The sequence below is a fragment of the Apodemus sylvaticus genome, chromosome 8 (assembly GCF_947179515.1).
Source record: "Apodemus sylvaticus chromosome 8, mApoSyl1.1, whole genome shotgun sequence".
NCBI lineage: Eukaryota > Metazoa > Chordata > Mammalia > Rodentia > Muridae > Apodemus > Apodemus sylvaticus.
The window spans coordinates 21,336,724-21,356,746 of NC_067479.1; the positions used below are offsets into that span (position 1 = coordinate 21,336,724).

General features: G+C 41.9%; 1 protein-coding gene across 1 annotated transcript in view; it reads left to right on the plus strand.

Moving 5' to 3' along the window:
* The window catches only part of Obi1 (ORC ubiquitin ligase 1), a 43,025-nt gene extending 23,374 nt beyond the window's left edge, over positions 1-19,651 (plus strand). The window contains exon 6 of the mRNA XM_052190739.1: positions 16,890-19,651. Coding sequence (XP_052046699.1) covers positions 16,890-18,423 — 1,534 coding nt within the window. The 3' untranslated portion in view covers positions 18,424-19,651. The remainder of the gene's footprint in view (positions 1-16,889) is intronic.
* Positions 19,652-20,023: the final 372 nt, after the last annotated feature.

Consider the following 20,023-nt stretch of genomic DNA (forward strand, 5'->3'; position numbering starts at 1 on the left):
TGTAAGTTTTGACCTACTTAGCATTTGATTTGTTTATCTAAAGTGGTAAGAAAGAGTTAGGAGTTGAGGGGTGGAGACAGAAACGAGGAGAGCATCTTTAGAGTCCACACCCCTGCCCCACCAGCCAGAGGAAGCAGGCAGATGAGGGGACAGTATGGCTGTAGGGTGTGCAGTCTCTGAGGCTGTGTGTCAGCATGTTATCATTTCTTCCTTGCTGACAGTAGATTTTCCATTGTAAGACAGAAGCAGGGATAAGTAAGTAGTGGAAGTATAGGCTGGAAAGGGGCAGCCCGTGTTGAAAGTGGGGTGGTTTAGGAGATGATCAACGTGAATCATATTTACACAAAGGGAGACTACAGACCAGTGGTTAAAAAAAGACAAAGGTGTAACTTGTACTCTTAAGTGTTCTCTTCTCCCGTCCTCTCCGGCCCTGCTTTTTTTTTTTTCTGCCAGATTATGTCCTACTTTGACAAATTAGTGAAATAAGCTGAGAAGTTGCTGCTTTTGTGTGGACTTGAATCCTTGTTTCTGGCAGTCTGCCCTGCCAGTCACAGTAGTGCTTGTCCATTAGCCTTTCCCACAGTGCGCTGAATGGAATGAAAGCTATTTTGTTTGTAGCTTTTATTTCTTGAAAAGTTGCCCACCAGATTTCAAATTCTGTGCCAGCCACAAAGATGTATGCTTTTAAATATCCATGACTTCTACCAGATAAATAACTGGAGACGCTCACCTGAGGAAATCTAGCCTCCTGTCTACTTGCAAACAAGCAGCCACACATCCGAGTCCAGTATCACTGCAATATTCGCATCTTTAACTTGCGTTCCTTCTCCTCTTCATGGGAAGGGAACATTTTCACTTGAACAGGGATTGAGCTGACCCCTATTCCAGATCAGTTTGCAAAGCATTGAGGTATTAAATGCATTGCACTTGATTTATAGCTTTGTTTACTCTGCATCAGTAAATCCTGGTGGAATTCGGAGAGAAGCTGATTGCAGCTGAAAATACTCAAATCTGGTTCACCGCAGAGGACTTCTGTTTGTGTAGAGACAAGTACGAAGTTTTCAGAATTTAAAAGTAAATGCAGACTTACAGAAGTCAGCCATTCATTTCCTTCCCTGCATAGGAAGTACCTTGACCAATTATTTTTTTCCTATTTAGTTGGTTAAGTGTAAAGGAATACTTCTTACTCTGTACACAAAGTAGTGTGCTCTAATAATATCCACAGCCTGAGCTGACTTGTTTAAGACTGCATTTTAATTTGGATACTAATATAAAAAAAGAATTAGAAGGTGTTTTAATCATCTCAGGCTTCCATAACAAAATTCATTTGCAGCTCGACTTAAATCTTAAATAATAGGTTTATGTTTTTTCACAAGTGCTGGAGGCTGAAGAAGGTTTGGCATAGTCATTTCTGATACATGCTCTCTTTCTGACTTAGCAACCACAACTTTTTTATTATATCTTCAAATAGTAAAGAGAAAACAATGAAAGAGTTTTTATCTCTCTTCTTCTAAAAACACCATTCTAGATTCTGTAGGGTTAGGTCTCACCACTGTGACCTAATTTAACTTTAAATCCCTCTTGAATACCTTGTTTGCAGATCAAAGTACACTGAGTCAGAGGGTTTCACATGATACTCTGTGGCTGAGTCCCCCATTGAGAAATGGAGACTGGAGCATTTTTATTGGTTTCAAATGATGTAGTTTTATCTTTTATAAGGGAAGTCTAAGTTATCATTTATCTTTTTTGCTGGGTCTTTCTGGTCTACCTTTGGTCCTCTATCTAATCTTAACTAACCTTATCTAATAATATCTAATCTTACAGTATCCATTTCTCCATCGCTGTAAGGGAGCTGTGATGGGCATCTGGGTGCTCTAACAAGCACATTCTTTAAGGCATCAGTGTCATCTACTCTAGTTTTTGTCAGAAGTGTATTGTATCTTAAGTAGTGTTTAGAAAATGTAGTCCTTTTTTTCCTCTTTAGTGTTTGTTTTCCTTCTAAATTTGTTACACTAGGCCAGCTAAAGACATTGCCAGAGCTTAGTGGGTAGTGACATGTCTTTGAGTTTCAAAGTCTAACATCTGAAAAACTCAACACCAGAAATATTTAATGTGTTTCTTTTTATTTAAATTTATAGGAGAGGCTTAAGCTGTATAAAATCATGCCCTGCCAAACCCTGACATTCACTGGGATCTTCTGCAGGAAACACATATCACAACTAACTATACTTGTGTCATGTCTTTCTTCTCTTTGAACTAAAACTATAGTTTTTCTGTTCAAAACTGTATTTACATTTTATAGACCTTGATGTCCTGGTTCTAATACATGCTGGTTGAGTAAATGAAAGAAACACATAGCCCTGGAGACTGTAAGTATCACAGTTAAGAAAATGGTCCTTGGACCTTTTGGGCTACTATAACAAAATATCCATATATTGAGTGGTTTACAAATCATAAACATTTGTGGGAAAAAGAGGACAAAGAGCATCCTTGGGCTTTTTCTTTTCTTTGCAGGTAATAATATGGTATTACTAAAAACCTTCAGTGGCCCCTTCACCAGATATTACCAAGGCACCTGTCCCCTCTCCAGTGTAGGCATACATCATGCCATTGCTCAGGAATGAAGGCTTCCGCCTCAAAATTATTTTATAATTTTATACCACTAGATTATCATCTTCATCGCCTTACTTCCTGGCCAGCAAAACTTCAGTACATCTGCTTCTTCAAGTTCGAAGAGTTGGGTTGTCATTGTTTGGGAATTTTGTTTTGTTTTTGTTTTGTTTTTCAAGACAAGGTTTCTCTGTGTTAGTCCTAGCTGTCCTGAGACTCACTCTGTAGACCATCCTGGCTTTGAACTTAGAGATCTACCTCCCACGTGCTGGGGATAAAGGGCACAGCACCACTGCCCAGCTGAAAGACTTGTTCTTAGTCTGAGTATATGATGAGAAATATCAAGAGTAGCGCACCTATACATAGTGGTATAGAATGGGAACTTGCCAAAGGGGAAGAATTTAATACTGAAGTTTTCATATGTCTAAATGCCCTCTACTCCAAATACTAGTCCTAAGCTGTGTCAGAAAGTATGATGACATTTGTACTTGCTGGAATTGGGAACTCCTTAGTGACTACTTAACTCAAAGAACTGTGACATTTCTACTCATGACACGTTTAAAATTTCCTTTGTGTCTTTTCTGCCCATATCCCCAAGTACTTACGTTAGTTACCTTCCCATCACTGTGGCCAAAAAATCCACGGCAGAAACAATTGAAGCGTAAAACTATTTTGCTTTACAGCTTTGGAGATTTCAGCCCATCGGTCAGAGTTTGAGAGGCTGCACCCATGTCAATGGGCATAGAGTAGCTAGCTCGTCATTCACTTGACATGGAACAGGAAGCAGAGAGCTAGCCTACAAGGGCCCAGGGCAGGAGGACCGACCCTTCAAAGGCTCCCTCTAGTAACTTCCTGTCTCAACCAGGTCTACCTTTTAAGGGCTCTGTAGTCTTCACAGTTTGTCTACACAGAGGCAACCAAGTACTTAAATCATGGGCCCCTGGGGACATCCATGTCCAAGCTGTGACACTGAAGGATGGCACATTAACAGCTGCTATACTACAATGTGTTGAGTTCAACTTCAAAAGTTCCTACAGACTGAACAGTATGAACTCTTAAGATTCAGAGTTCTAAAACAAGATCTCTTAGTTGTAAGCTCTTGTGAAATCAGAATAAAAGTTCTATATTCCAACATAAAATGGAATAGACATTCCTTTCCAAATGGGAGGAACTGTAGAAGAGCAAAGAAAGGTTAGACCATCAATGCAAACATTCGATCCAGTTGCTCCATGCTTAGCACCAGGATAGATGGTGGCATCATCTGAGACCCACTGGGCTATGGCCTGGCCACTTGTGGCTGTCTGGACCTAGCTCCACTAAAGCTTTCTCATACCCATTTCACCAGTTTTCTGGCATCTCCAAAATCCTGGGATCTCCATTGCAACGTGGACTTCACCTTAAAGCTTAACTCACAGCATGCTCAAGAGTTTCCTGTACAGAATCCAGCCACATATACTACCAAGCCTCAAGTATGTTTTTTATGAAATCGGATACAAGCCTTCTGTTCTGTTATATTCTATACGCCTGTACAACAGCACCATATGAACAACATCAAGCTATTGCCAACTTAAGAAGGAGTATAACCACTTTGCATATGCAGAAGTCTCTGCCTGCATGGTTAAACCTGGAAAAGCATGTCACTAGGTGGCCTTAATCTAGCAAGAGGCTCCTTTAGTTTGCTAGTTTTAAATGAATTCTGAATGTTTTTGCGGTTTTACACCTTGGGACTTTCAAAAGGAAGGATAACACCTTTAATTATCTGTCCTATTGTCCCAATGCAAAGTGTGTACTAATCTCAACAACTGTCTACAGCATTAATCTTAATTAATCTTGTATCTTTCCTTGCCAAACTGCAGAATATGAAGACAGATGTATAACATTTTGGAAGTTGAGGCACAAAGCATGATGGTTAAGGGCTTAGCTCCAAAGACAAATTCCGAAGTTCAGTGCTACTCTTCTGTCCGTGTTCTCTGCATAAATCATTTTCTTTTACACTCAGAAATTGTCTATAGTATAAATCAAATTGCTTAAATGTTTTGCCTTAAACTGCCCAGTATTTTCCAGAAAAGTAAATCCAGAGCCTCATAAGCTCCTCTGTACCTGACTCTTCCTCTCCGTGTTCTAGCTCACTCTGCACTCTCCTGACCTGTTTGTAGGACATGCAAGGCAGGAATCTTCTCTGTGGAGTGTTCCTTTCTGATGTTTATGGAGCTATGACCATCAGAGTCACTTTTCCTGATTGTGTTGTTGAAGGCAGCCCCTGCCTTCATTGCTTCCTATTACCCTACGGTTTCTGGAGTGGTCAAAGGAAAGGCTGGGATAAGAAAAGCATACAGGGAAGTATTCAGAGTATGGTGATTAGGAAGATGGGCTCTAGTATTTATTAAGCTCCTTAGGACTGACCACTGACTGTTCTTACAACCCCTGGGGGTTCTCTCCATCTTAGTTTTGGGCCTCTGTGAAATGGGGCCAGTGGGACTTACCTACCATAAAGGTTATACTAGGGGTTAAGCAAATTAAACTTTTATATGTTGTTAGAACAGAATCCATAGTTAATATTCAGCCAGTCTTGCAGAATGGTCACTGTAGTCTTTTTAGTCCATGAACTTACTGTGTTGTTTAGTTGTTTATGTCTTTGTTGTCTGCTTGATTCTGAACTCTGAATTCAAGAGTAAGAATTGCAGCCTATCTCTTTCAGTCTCTCACACCTGGAAAGCACCTAGTAACTATTGTTTATTACATAGACATATTAACAAGGAGATGACACTAGACACATCAGTTAGCTTATTGATACTCTCAATTTATGTAGATAATATATTATTGAGAGGATTGAAGGAACTAGTCTATATCTTGGTGTAACGTGTGTCTTAGTTCCTGTTCTATGGCTGTGAAGAGACACCATGAACAAGGTAAGTTATAAAAGGAAGCATATAGTTGGGGTATTGCTTACAGGATTCTGGGGTTTAGTCCTTGGCCTCATGAAGAAAAGCATGGCAGCAGGCATGGCCGTGAAGTAGCAACTGAGAGCTCATATCCTATCTGCAGCCAGGAGGCAGAGAACACCTCAGACCCTACCCCACCCCCTCCAGTGACACCCCTCCTCTAGAAGACCACAGTGACTGGGAACAAAACCTTCAAATGTATGAACCTATGTGGGGTGGATATTTCTCATTCAAACCCTCCATAGCTCGCAACAGAGAAGGAGAGGGCTGTTTCTATGTGTGGCTAGTAACCATATCTGACATCCTTCATAATGTGCATCTTGGTTCATTTGTGTTCTTCTCAGTGACTTTATTACTCATTGAGTTGCTGGTTTTTGTTTTTTTAACTATTTCTCCACATTCCACATATGAGCTACATCTCATTCCCAGTAGCCTATGTCTACATAAGTTCTTGTTTAACTTTAATACTTGCTTTGTTCCCATGAGTGTCTCTCTCTTTTTTTTTCTTTTTTCTTTTTTTTTTTTTTGGATTTGGTTTTTTCGAGACAGGGTTTCTCTGTGTAGCCCTGGCTGTCCTGGAGCTCACTCTGTAGACCAGGCTGGCCTCAACTCAGAAATCCGCCTGCCTCTGCCTCCCAGAGTGCTGGGATTACAGGCGTGTGGCACCACCACCCGGCTCCATGAGTGGCTCTTGACCCTTGAGTATGTACTTTCTTGTTACCCAGAACCTAGGCTATAAATCTGATCCACTTGCTCTTCTATTTGATGACATTTGGTGGCTCCCAGTTGCCTTCATAGTGAAGCTCAATTTTTGTACTCCAGTCTGTGAGGTCCTAAGAGCTTGACCATTAAACATTCTTGGTTTTCTCTTGCCTCCTCATTGTTTTCTGCTCTGGCATGTGAGGTTTCTCCCTGGGCTCGCTCACATGCTTTGGATCATACTTCTCCTTCATCTTCCCTAGTCATGTCCAGGAGTTGCATTTATCATCATTATCATCATCAACATTTGTAGTTGTTGTGTGGTATGTGGTGGTTCCCCATTGTTTGAAATCTAGCCTAATGTCACTCTCTTTGATAACCTCCACGATTTCCCTAGGCAGAGGCATGTAATATTCTTGTGATTATCCCAGTAGCCATTTCTTTAGTAACCATGCTGTGTGCTGACCAGCACATGACTGTGCTGGCAACTTCCTCTGCTGGGCACTTAGATGCATTTCCAAATGCACCACTACTAAAGTAAACTAACCAGAATTATAAGAGTTTTGAGTTTCTTTTTGTGCTTAAGAGTTTGTGAGAGGTTTAAGAGAGCAGGACATCAGAGATTGGCATTTTCTGCAAATGAAGAGACCAGGATTTTCTGGAGCTTTTTTTCTCTAAGGTATGTCAGAAACTGGAAGTTCAAGAGGGGACCACAGGAGATGTATTAGAAATTGCTTTTCTCCAGTCCTGGGTTTCTTCTGAGTCTGCATAAACTGGATTGTCTTTCTCTGTCCTGTGTCTAAGCTGAGGCTCAGTCGTAATTCGAAGTCTGCTTTTCCTACAGGGACCCACATGCCAGCGTCCTCTCCTATCTTCGCAGCACTGTTGTCTTGGCTGGGGCTAGTCCAGCTTCTTTTGTTTCTCCAGATTCTGCTCTGACAAACACAGTGATTCCTGGTGTTTGACCCCAGCCTGATCTGGTGACTTATTCTGTTCTGCCCTTCGGTTTTCCCAGAAGGGGAACTTGTAGGCTGTCAGGGGAAGCCTGATGATACCCTGAGGCCAGACGGTGACAGGCACTTGTGCTTCAGCCCCTGGGCTGGGTGCCTGAGGGGCCCTTCTCTGGTTATGCAGCTAATTGGTGATAGCCAGTTATTGCAGTTTTCTGTCAACTTGTCCTTATTGCATTGATAGGATATTTTAGCTGCTTGCAGTGCTTGTTGTTCCCTAAGCCTTGTGGTTGTGAGAGATTGTGAATGGATATGTAAGAGTAGGAACACTGGCTTCTGCTTACCTTGTAAACTTCCCCACAGCCCTGAGCACACATTAGTCCTCCGTGATTCATCTGAGTAATAACTACAGTGGGAGCTGGAGCACAGGTGTTTGTTTTTTCTTTTGACTGTTCCTTATGCACAGAGAGAAGGGACAGAGAAAGGAAGGATTTAGCCAAAGTGAAACACACATATACAGACACTTACCTGGGGAGGGTTACTGTTCTCTGCTCTGGAGTTTGTGTTATGATTACTATGGCAATGTGCCTCTTTATACTTTGAGAAATGTAAAAAGATAATAAAATAATATTTTTCCTAGGGATGATTAAGATTGTCATTATCATATAAACTTCAATGTTAGTCCTTGTAAATTTTTCCCCCAAAATAAGATCTACCTCACATTAAAATGAATCTTACCTCACTGGTAGCATAGAGAGAATAGTGCTTGCTTGGGGCGGGATTGGGGCTTGGAAACGGTGATTCACTAGTTATAACTTCCAACAGCCCTGGGTGTCTCCCAGGGGCCAAAACCCTGCACTTCTCCCTTGTGAGCTCTGTGTGGGTGTTAGAGGCAGCACCGCCAGGCCCAGCTTCTACCTTGCTTTGGAAGCGTTACTTTGGGAAAGTAGAAGGAAGAGGAGTTATTCCAGTGTTCTCTTAGTCTCCTGCCAACAAAAATCCAGTAAATTGTGGTGCAGTGCTTAGTGTCCCTGTCTGTGGAGAATGTTTGTTCTCCTAATTACTCTTCGCAAGTTATAGACAATGGTGTACTTTGCTTTCTTGTTTTATTCTTTGAGTGGTAAGTGATGTGCAAAGGAAGAGAAACTGGTTGTCTTGGATTTTTAGAGGATGTGTTTCCTGTCCCCCTCACTATACTATGTTTTTTTTATGGAAATAAGATATGATAAACATTGCCATAGACAATACTTAAATTCTATATGAATTTATGTACCTAAGTGCTTAATTTTTAAAAGAGGAAAATTTGAGAAAACATTTTTAGGAATATATCTCAGCAACATGTGGCCAGCTGGGATAGAAAATTTGTTTGTTATGCATGGGATACTCAGTTTCTAAGCCCAACAGTGGGTTGGGGCATAGTTCTTTGTAGTACATAGATAGAATATTTCTTCTGCATCCTGCCAAAACATATCCAGTGATGAAGTAGACAGAAAATGAACAATCAAACCCATAGGAGACAGGCGAGAAAATAATCACACTGAGACAGCTGAATCTTCATCCCTGCCGGCAAATATAATTTTGAGCTTCTTCAGCTCTGGTCTTCCCTTTCTCTTTACCCGAAACGCTCTTGAATTTAGACCTCTGTGCACATGTACAAGGCGGGACCCCACTGGCCCTCTGCGCATGTACAAGGCGGGACCCCACTGGCCCTCTGCGCATGTACAAGGCGGGACCCCACTGGCCCACTGTGCATGTACAAGGCGGGACCCCACTGGCCCTCTGCGCGTGTACAAGGCGGGACCCCAAGCTAAGCTTCTGTGTGCTTCCTTCCCATTCCCTTTAGACTCAGATTCCTCACAGGTATTCATATTGTAGCCTATTCATTGATGTTATGCTCAATCAAATGAAGTGAAAGTCAGGGAATTTCCTAATGGGTGGTTTGTGTGTATACTGAAGTATTGAGTATACAGAAGACAAGGAAAGAAAAAATACAACAAAGAAAATACACCAGCATGCCTATAACCCCAGCATTTGAGAGGGCTAAAAGGGGTAGGGGAATTGTGAATTTAGGTCACTTTCACCAACATAAGGAAGCCTCATTTCAAAAACAAAACAAAACAAACCCTGCATGTATTGCTACATACACAGGCAACTCTGTGATAAAATATAGTTAGAATAGATTATTCTTTTCTTTTTAAAACAACATTATTAGGCTGAAAATGGCACAGTGGATATGAGTTGATGGCCTTGTCGGGTATTATGGGAGGAGAGGCCTTTGGTCCTGTGAAGGTTTAGATGCCCCAGTATAGGGGAATTAGAGGGCAGGGAGTCTGGGTGGGGGAACAGCCTCATAGAAGCATGGGAAGGAGGTATGGAAAGGGGATAACATTTGTAAATAAAATATCCAGTGGAAAAACATAAAAAGGAAGAAGAAAATGCCACTATGAGATCTGTCTTTTGGCAATCTGTGGGACATTTTCTTGGTTACTGATTGGTGTGAAAGGACTCAGTCCATTATAAGCAGTATTGCCTCTAGGTACTCTGTTCTAGATTATATAAGAAAGCAGGCTGAACAAGCCTTGGTGGGTAGTCCCTTAAGTAGTGTTCCTCTGTGGTCTCGGCTTTACTTCCTGCCTTGACTTCCCTCAGTGATGGAATGTGATCTCAACTGATTGAAACTGTGCTATGGGAATACTGGTGTACTAAATATTCCTCGTACCATTTTATGTCCATATCCATTTAAGCTGATAGCGATAGAGAATGTTTTGACAAAACAATCAAATCCATAGGACAATTGTGAATTTCCCACAGTATAAGCCAAACCAGTCCTTTCTATGTTGGTTTTGGTCATACTATTTATTACAGAGATAGAAAGAAAGCTAGGACAGTGAGCTAGCCTCTTTTTGATACTTTGATATGTTATCACACTTCTATATCTGCATAAACTTCCACCTTTCAATCCTCTCTGCTCTTAGTGTTGTAAGGACGCCCACATGCTCTGTGGTCGAGGGTTTTCTTTCCCCTCCTGTCATTTCTTCAGATCTCTTCATCCCCTTCACCTCAGTACTTGTCTTTATATCTGGGATAAATTTTCTTCTGTAAGCTCTCTGGCATACCTAGAGTTGACTGAACAGTCAAGCACTGTGGCATTCTAACAGTTGTTTGTTTCTTCCTTAACTACATTTTTATTGGGCTCTGGTTTTCCTTCCAGCATTAATTCTGCTCAGTGCTGTGCTGCTCCTTTATTTGTTTATTGCCCTCTTCTGCCTGCTGTTTGTCTGCTTCTCTGAAACATCATGTGAGGACTTCAGTGGAGACAGGGAGGCAGCTTAACAAGCTTGCGGTCCATGTGTTTGCCCCACCGTAGCAGGCTGCACAGTGCTCACGATGGGCTTCGGAATAGGTGGCCTGGTTGGATGCTAACTGTGACACCCATCTTTTATTTGTAAATATTGTAAGTGAACTAGAAAGCTAGAAGTGGGAGGTTCTATGAAGTTATTTACAGTTAATATGGTGGAATAATGGAAATTTAGACCATGTTGTTAGAAGACTACTTTTACTTAACTAAACTAGGGTAATGTGCACATTGGAACTGTGTTAAGCAAGGAATATCAGTACTGAAAACTTTTTTTTTAATACCTGATTTTGTTAAGGATACATTTCTAGTAATAGAAAAACAATGATTTTTGTAGATTTTAATGTGTCATGGATTTTGAGGTGTTAAAAGTAAAAACACTATATATTTGCTTTTTTATATGGAGTAAGATAGTACCCAGCAATATTGCAATCTTAAAATAATGGAAAAACTCCATCACTAGTGTACATACTGCTTGAGAACAGGGTTCAATGTTAGCATGATGATCTCTACTGTTGAAGAGCCATGATATACTGCCACAGATTTAATACATACAAGAATTGTAAAGGAAAAACTAAGATAGGAAAAATAACAGCAAAATAATGGAGGTGGGGTGGGCGTGGACAAAAGATTGCAATAAGCAACATGGTCATAACCCCAAAGAGAGAACTGACAACAAAGACATAAACAGTGCTTCATCGCTTCCCTCCTGTCTCAGGATAGTTTGATTTCTTTTCCTTTTTTCATAGTTACCTATGTGTTTTGTCTGAGTGGGTATTATGGTGTGAGGATATGGTACTTGCGTATCCTGTGTGCCATGTATGGCCGTCAGAGAACAGCTTACTGGAACCAGTTCTCTCCATCCACCATGAGTTGCTTAGACTGAACTCAGTCGTCATCAGGTGTGGCGGCAAGCTCCTTTACCTGCAGACCCCTCCTGCCAGCCCAGGAAATACTTACCTAACTGGATTTGGAACTGAACGTAAAAGTCCTTAATATAGCAAGTCTTTAAAGTCTTTCTCTCCAAGCTGCCAAAAGGAGTCCATGCAGGGAGCAGGCTGTTGGAAACCCTGTCACTTTGACCTGAAGAGACCTTTCTCAAGCACTCTCAGATCGCCCGCTTGCTCGGCTCGTGTGGTTGGTCTCAGTGCTTCAGTACCATGCTGATGGCTGGCCCAACTGTAGAACCATAGGTTCCTTCACACTCTGAGATTCTGGGCCACAGAAGCTAGTGTTCCCATTATGATTATTATTATGCTTTTTTTTTTTTTTAACTAGATGGTAAGGCAACAATTTTACCAGAGGTAAAAGGAGTTTTCAGAGCTTTACAAAGTCCTTTAACAGCACAGTAGAACTATCCCTAGAAGACTGGTTATTTCATTATCAAGTTGTAGAGAACTCTTCAAGGGACTATCATCAGATCCTGCTGTCCACTGGTAGGGAAACCTGTGTGCTCTTCTTGAGGTATTTGGAGTTAGTTGGACATTGACTCTGGGCTCTCTATTATTTGGACCCTTTTCCCAGAGTCATATGGATTTAAAAAAAAAAAAAAAGCATCCTGAAATAGACTTTGATGTGCCTGTCTTGATGCTTAATAGCACTGAGATTTGTCAGATAGGCCAGACCACAAAAGCCAGTCCAGGCCCAGAGTGCTTTCACTTTATTTCCGTTACCTCAGTTAGTAGGTAAGGGAGAATAGGAAGTCAGAGACTCTCCTGCAAGCGTGCTGATGCCTGGTCTCTGACCCTAGCCTGGTGACTGATTCACCTACACATTTGAGGATGCTAATGGGATGCCTTGTTTCTCATGAAGGGCATGATCAGGGTGGCTCAGCAAGTAAAGATGTCTGAGTCTGAGGCACCAGAACCATGGACAGACAGACCTGACACCCACAGTCATTCTCTGGCTCGCACATCCTTGCTGAGATGCACACACAAACTAAACAAGTCTATGACTTTAGAAACCTTTAGGAAAGCCGGGCAGTGGTGGCACACGCCTTTAATCTGGCACTTGGGAGACAGAAGCAGGCGGACATGCTGGCCTACAAAGTGAGGTCCATGGACAGCCAGGGCTACACAGAGAAACCCTGTCTGGAAAAACAAAAAGAAAGAAAGAAAAGAAAAAAATCGTTTCTGCAGTTTTTGGTAGTCTTGCCAGTGCCGTGCTTGCTGTGTTTAGTCCTTTAACTAGAGCTGACTGCGATACGCTGAAATCCGTTCCTCAAATACTAGGTTCTAATAATGATCCTTGCCATCCTTCGCTTTCTGCTGGCCTCTTTGAAACACATTCTGTTCCTTTTCTATGAAAATCTATGGGGAAAGTGGTCTTATGAACCGTGTATCATTAGACATGTTCTTACTATAGTTGGCATGTAACAGGAAGGATACAGTCTCAACAGTATGGTTGCCTCAACAAGACTTAAAGATAGATACCATCAATCAACAACATACCAACATGGAAGGAGGAATTCTCCAGGACTTGACCTTAGAAGAGAAAGAACTACACTGAGGCTGCGGGAGAGGGCAGTGAGTCCTCTCCAGGGAGGTGAACGGATCCCAGGAGGGCAGCCCTAAGGACTTGAGAGTGCCAATGACCTCAGAAGGCTGCACTTCAAAGTGTAGACACACAGATAAGTAGCGATTCAAGGACTAGAGGTTGTTGACTTGGGGGACTGGGAGTGCATCGGAGGAAATAGAGAGAGGAAAGGGAGGGATGAATGATGTAAATGCTTGTATATGACATTCCCAAGAAATGATTTTAAAAGGGAAAAATAAATGTTCACAAAGGTCAGATTCATTAAGACTTTGATTTCTTTGTCTTTTAGTAGGGCCAGGAACAGGCTTTTGCCTCTGTATCCTTTTCTCTTCTCCAGAAAATATACTTCGGTTAACATCGGCAGGCTCAAAAACCCTGTAAGCATCTCTAGATTCTGGCAAATGTATTTCCAATATCAGCTCCCAAACTGCTCACAGTGTCTCTCTAGCATAATGAAGCCTTTGGCCATCACTGCTACTTTGAAAATCAAAGCTTTTTTGGTCTCTAATGGAATGTTTATAAAAATGCACCATTTTGAAATGTGCTCAGGAAAAGGAAGTAATGTTAAATGATACTTAGAAATCCCTCTGGCTGGCCTTGGCATTGCTTCCTTTAGTGTTATGTACTCTGGAAATATCTGGAATTAGTAAGAATAAAAGAATATTAAAATCAAAAGACAAATAAGCTCTTGTGTTCATTTTCTTATTTCTTGAAAGCATTCCATTATATGTGTGTGCTTGGTTGTTTTTTTTCTGTATGATAACTTACTTAGCTTTTGCCAAATTCAGTTGAAGGGTCTTGGAGTCACTAAAGCTTATCTGTCCATGTCAAGAATTCAGTCCTTTCCTCAGGTAAAAGGGAAAGCTTTCCGGATGGAGCTGTAGAAGGCCAAGCCTGTAGTTAACAGGCTGTGCTGTGTGCTGGAGAAAGTCTGCAATAATGAGCTGTGTGCTTCTCCATCACTTTCCTTGGTGTAAATCAAAAAAAGAAATCACATGTATGAAATGTATTTAGCTTAATACTGCAATGACTATCATACTTACACATAAAAGGGCAGTGACTTAGCTCGTTCATCCTGTAGTGTTGGCTCTACCTTAATGAATGGAGTAACACAGCCTAAAGCAGGAGGCTTATATTTATATGCGATAATTAACAGGGGACTGCTGTATATCAGGAGTGATTCTAACAGTCTGAACAGTGACTGCAGACCCCAGGCCCTCTAACCCCTGGCATATTAACTATGATAGAGGGGCCAGAAGACAAATCAGTTCCCATGGATTTGACTATTTCTGTCAGTGTGCTTCATTAGCATAGTTTAAAAAGTTCCATCACTTGGTATTATAACTCTGTGTGAGGTGTTAAAATGCAGTGTTGGGGTTCTCAAACCACTGACTGATCTATCAGAAAACAGCTTAACTTTTTTAATGAGTTGCACTTTGCTTGTCCTACTTAATATATTATCTGATGCTAAAGTCTGTTAGTTCCCATGGCAGTTCAGCTTTTCACTATAAAATGATAGAAAAATATGACTAAGAATATCAGTAGAACCTTTGCTACATTTTAAAATATACCACTAAGTGGGGCCCAGGGAGATGGTTCAGTGAGGAAGAGCGCTCTGCACAGCATGAGGGTCCAGGGAAGGATTCTGGCACACAGAAAAGCCCTGCCTGGCCAGATGCTGCTGTGGATGGTGGGAGGACCATGGGACCCTCAGTCTGTCCAGAGTGCAGCACGCTCTAGAGTCAGCCGAGAGACAAGGCAGAAAGTGAGACGACACCCAATCTGGACCACACAAAACACACACACACACATGCACACAACACACACATGCACACAACACACACATACACACACAGTTTGGTAGTTTCTGATGTGTTGTCTACTAGCATTATTTGATTTTTAGCCATTTGGTCTTTTTTTATGTGAAGATGTCTATGTTATAAAGTCTGTACTTAAAGAAATGAATCTCTGTGAGTGAACGGAAGGCTGTCACAATTGCCCTTTGCATTAAATAAACATGCTACACAGTTTTCCCATTTAAGATCATGCAGGTTACTTGATTATGCCAGAGTGGTTTCAATCAGGAACTCACAAACATGTTTGCAGAATGCACGCTGATCTCTGTCCACCTTTCTAAAGTTCTTTTGCAGAACTATGGCTTTGCTATCAACTATATTTAGACACCAAATACTTTTTTAACAAAGATAAACTCTCGACATTGCTTAACCAAATTCTCATTGTAGCAAACTTTGTCTTAAGATGAAGTGGTTGTTCTGTAGTTTTCGAGTTCATTGTGTCTCTTGCTTTTGTCTTGCAGTTCAGAAGCTCAAGGCAGTGTGCTTTGGGACTTGAGTTCATTGCTGTGACGAGATCAATATTCAGCAGTTGTATCTTTTAGAGCCCTTTCTGCCCTGAGACGTGATGATTCTATATTTACCTTTGCTCTTGCCTTTCTTCTGTCGGAAGCAAGAGAGCAGAGATCATAAGAGTGCTGTGCTGGGGAGAAACTGGGCCAGGGGTTTAGGAGGTGGCCGCATTGACTGGCTGTCTAGATCATGCAGTTGACTGTACAAGGTACAGTTGCTGATGGCTTCTTGTAATCTTTCATATGGTTACTGCTGATATATGTTCTTAGTTTTAATTATTTTTGTTATTAAGAAAGGGAAGAAAATGAATAGTTGTTAGAGCATACCTTCTCAAATACCTTTCTAACCACAGACATCTCTCAAATTCTTATCAATTAGTTGGTATGGATGTTATAAAGAAAGCAGCTAAGGCTCACTCTGAAGGAGCTTGAGGAAATAAAGGGATTTTTCATGGTATCCTGTAAGAATGCTCACTAGTCATCAGGTAGAATTAATGAATTAATGAACTGGAATAGTGCTAATAAGTCTGTACCTCCAGATGCACTTCCAACCTGTACTAGCTGCTCAGAAATTATTTTCCCCACTGAACCCAGTACCCAGTCTTGACGGAATAATGGAAAATAGATAGTACCTAGTAACGAGTGCGTTTTTGATGTTCTTTCTAGTCATTCTCAAATATACCCCTTCAGAAAGTATAAAAATGTTTTTATGTGTAGTATGTTGGAACCACAAGCACTGACTTCGTATTTCAAAGTTAGAAGAAATGAGATTGATGTCCCACACAGCTGTAAAATGCAGAAAATGGGAGAGCTGCGATGAGAGGGAGCCCCGTGTTCAGAACGGCCATGGGAAAGCGGCATATCCACAGCCGCTGTAATTGAAAGGGGCCACATAAGTATTTAAAACCTCCCCTCCTGAGACGTCGGGATTTCTGAATTTCAAATTGACATTTTATGTTTGACAAGGTGACATTGTATAAGAAATGTATTGTAAAACACTGCTGTGCGATAGGAAAATGATTGAATGTAAATATTTCAAGATGTGGACCACTGTTCAAATGTTATCATAAATCTTTGCCATTGTTTTAGGGGATAAGTCTTCATGCATATGTGAGCTGGATTGATAGCCAGCTCTTGGAAAGGAAATCGTCAGTGGGTTTCTGCCTTTGTTTCAGACATTAGTCTGACTTTACTACTAAAATGTCTTGCTAGAGACTTTGTGCTATTATGTGCTTATTATTCCTCATTATTAAGTATAATCACTTTTGACAGTACTACACTAGGATTGCTTCTGTCCTATTCAGGAAGTGTTCCCAAACCTTGCTTACATGATTGAAACTGTCTCTGATATGTGGGTGGGGACAGTTTACACTTAAATTTTACAAAGCAGACAGCCTGAGCCATGTCATTAACCATCCTTCCATTCTTTCCAGGTTCGGGAGGTTTACTGTTGCTGCTCTCCAGTCCAAAGTGGAACAGTATGAACGTGAAACCAATCGCCTCAAGAAAGCTCTAGAACGAAGCGATAAATATATAGAAGAACTAGAATCTCAAGTAGCACATCTGAAACACTCCGAGGAGGCAAAGGAAGACATGGATGCCCTTGGCCAGAGGGCACCCTCTGCAGATGGCAAGGGGCCCAACAGCAGCGATGAGGGTGTACCATCAAAGAATCAGAGTGACAGTGCCAGACAGCAGGCTGGCTCAGCCAGTTCTGCTTCTCACCTGGCCACACCTTCCAGCAGCAGACTAGCTGACACCAGTTCCATCAGGCAGGAGAGCACCAGCAGGACTGAACCAAACTGTCCCCAAAACAAAGACAGATACCCCAAACCCACAGAGCCCCTCCTGGGTGCGAGAGAGACTCCGATGGAAACTTATTTGGAAAGAGAGTGGGGCAGCAAGCCAAGTGACTGTGTACCTTACAAAGAGGAAGAGCTTTATGGCCTCCCAGCTCCCTGCACATCCTTGTCCCTCAGCTGCCTGCAGCTGAGCACTCCAGAAAACAGAGAGAACCCTGTGATCAAATCAGGGAGTTCTAGAAAGCATGCAAACCATCTCAGAAAACTGGTATTCGATGATTTCTGTGATTCTCCAAATGCCTGTAACAACAGTTCTTCAGAGGATGATAGAAGGGGAAATGAAAAGAAATCGGACTGCTTTGCTTCCTCAAAGTCAGGGTTTTGGGATTGTTGCCCCACGAGCTATGCCCAGAGCTTGGAGTTTGATGGCTCAGAGGGGACTACAATAGCAGACTCTGTTGGGGAAATACGGTCGAAGTCGAGTGAGAAGTCAGGACCGTGCTTGTCCAAGAGACTGAGCTGTCTCCGCTCCCTGGAGATGAATCGCACAAGGACATCCAGTGAGGCGTCCATGGATGCTGCATATCTGGACAAAATCTCCGAGCTAGATTCCATGATGTCCGAGTCTGACAACAGCAAGAGCCCTTGCAATAACGGTTTTAAGTCCGTGGAGCTGGAGGGGTCCTCAAAGTCACCTCAAGGCAGGGAGTTTCTCGAGGAGCCTGACAAGTTACAAGAAGGAAGTAAGCTGAGTCTTTCCAAATCTGCACTGGCGACTGACGGGTTAGAGGGTGGGAGTGAGTGGAAACCCAGCTCTTTGTTTCTCCTTTCTCCATCTGACCATGAGATGAGTGAGGAGTTTTCTCTCCACTCCACTTCCCATTCAGGAACTAGTGAGACCAAATCCCAAAACTGTCTGTTTCAAACAGAGTTTTCCCAGGGTGTTCTGTTAAGCAGTTCCCAGGGATTATTTGAGGACCAGAGGTTTGGATCGTCTTTATTTAAGATGTCCTCAGAGATGCAGAGCCTCCATAGCCCACTTCAGTCTCCGTGGTCTGCTGCCTTTGTGCCTGAAAAGAGGAGTAAGAGTGTGAACCAGTCCACCAAGAGAAAGATACAGAGCAGCCTCTCCAACGCCAGCCCGTCCAAAGCGACCAAAAGCTGACTCACCGAGGAGATAGCCTTGTAAGGGGTGGGGGTGGGGGGGTTCTCACTGTTACTGTAGTCACCTCTCAAGGTTCTATACAGTCCTGAACTAATAATCTTCGGTCACGAGTCAAGTCAGAACGGTGGGTGTACCTGTCTCCGGGGTACTTCATCTTGAAGAAACTTTGGTCTGTCACTTTCAGTTGGTCATCTTTTTAACCAGAGAGCTTAGGGAGAAGATCTGATTTGTCTCTATGTTGTTTGTTCTGCTTTTAATCAATGTTCTATGTATCTGGCCTGGCTCTATGTTTTCTCAGATCTGACTTGGTAGATATGGTGGCCTGATAAGACTCAACTGCCTTCAAAACTTGTGCTTCTTAGAACATTTGGTATTCTGTCCTGTTGTATGCCTCTTTTTATTTATGTTTAATGCTGGCCTAAGTGTTAGCAAGGCCATGCTGGAGAAAAGGCACTCCGATCTTAGAGGATTCACTGACGGTTTTTAGGTTTTATATAGATGTTCCAATGTGTTACATTGTGTTCTGTCCATTTTGTGTGCCTGTGCATGTCTCTGTGTGTGCGTGTCTGTGTGAGCTAGTATGAAAGAACACATTGTATGAAAATACTGTTTCAGGTTGTTTATATTTGCTTATCTTTGACCATGTGTCTGTGTGTGTGTGTGTGTGTCTGTGTCTGTGTGTGTGTGTGTGTGTTTGTGTGTGTGTGTAAAGTAAATCATTATGTATTGGAAGGCAGGCCCAGGTCAGCTGAATTTGGAGGAACTTAAACATCCTAACTTTTTCCCCAGATGCGTAGGTAGACAGGCAGTCTGTTAGGTCTCTGATCTGTTGTGTCACAGGGAGCCTTCTGTGTAATAAAGTTCTTGTCTGCATGTCTCTGCTCACTGTGGCAACTGTAAGCATGGGAGCCTTTGCGCTGGCTCCATTCTCCAACCAGAGAGAAACAACCTCTTATTGGCTAGTGAATATCTATTATGTAGGACATTTTTTAAATGAAAAGTAACAGGTCTGGGTGGGACGATGTGAGAGTGAAGCACAACTGTTAGCGTAGCTTTCAAAGTGCATTATTTTAAACATGTTCGGTATGCCAACATAGGCTATAAAGATGTCTGTATGCTAATGACTTGCTTATCTAATGTTCACTGAACGTTTTACATGTATTGTCTTACCTTAGCACTGCATGCTTTTTTTATGTGAATTAAATAAAGGATGCCATATGCACTGCTTGCTTTTGGTGTCATCATGGATAATGAATTAGCCTCTGAGGACCCGAATCCTATTTTTATTTCATGTTATAATACAGCAATTGGCCAACTATGGACATAAGGTGAACTGCACATGTTTTGGTTCTAGTGCAGAGGCGGCTGCGGCGCAGGGCCTGCACGTGAGGCCCCTGCTCTCCGGCTGCCGCACCTGCAGCTACTTTTCAAAGGTCTTTGAGGAAAAGAGTCATAATATTCTCACTAATTTTTTTATAGTAAAGAGGTACTTCATACCACACCAAAAAAAGATAGGAAATTCAAATTGTGTTTCTAAAAAAAAGTCTTACTAGAACACAGCTTCACTCTTTTGACAAGAACAGGAGAGCTGGATACTTGC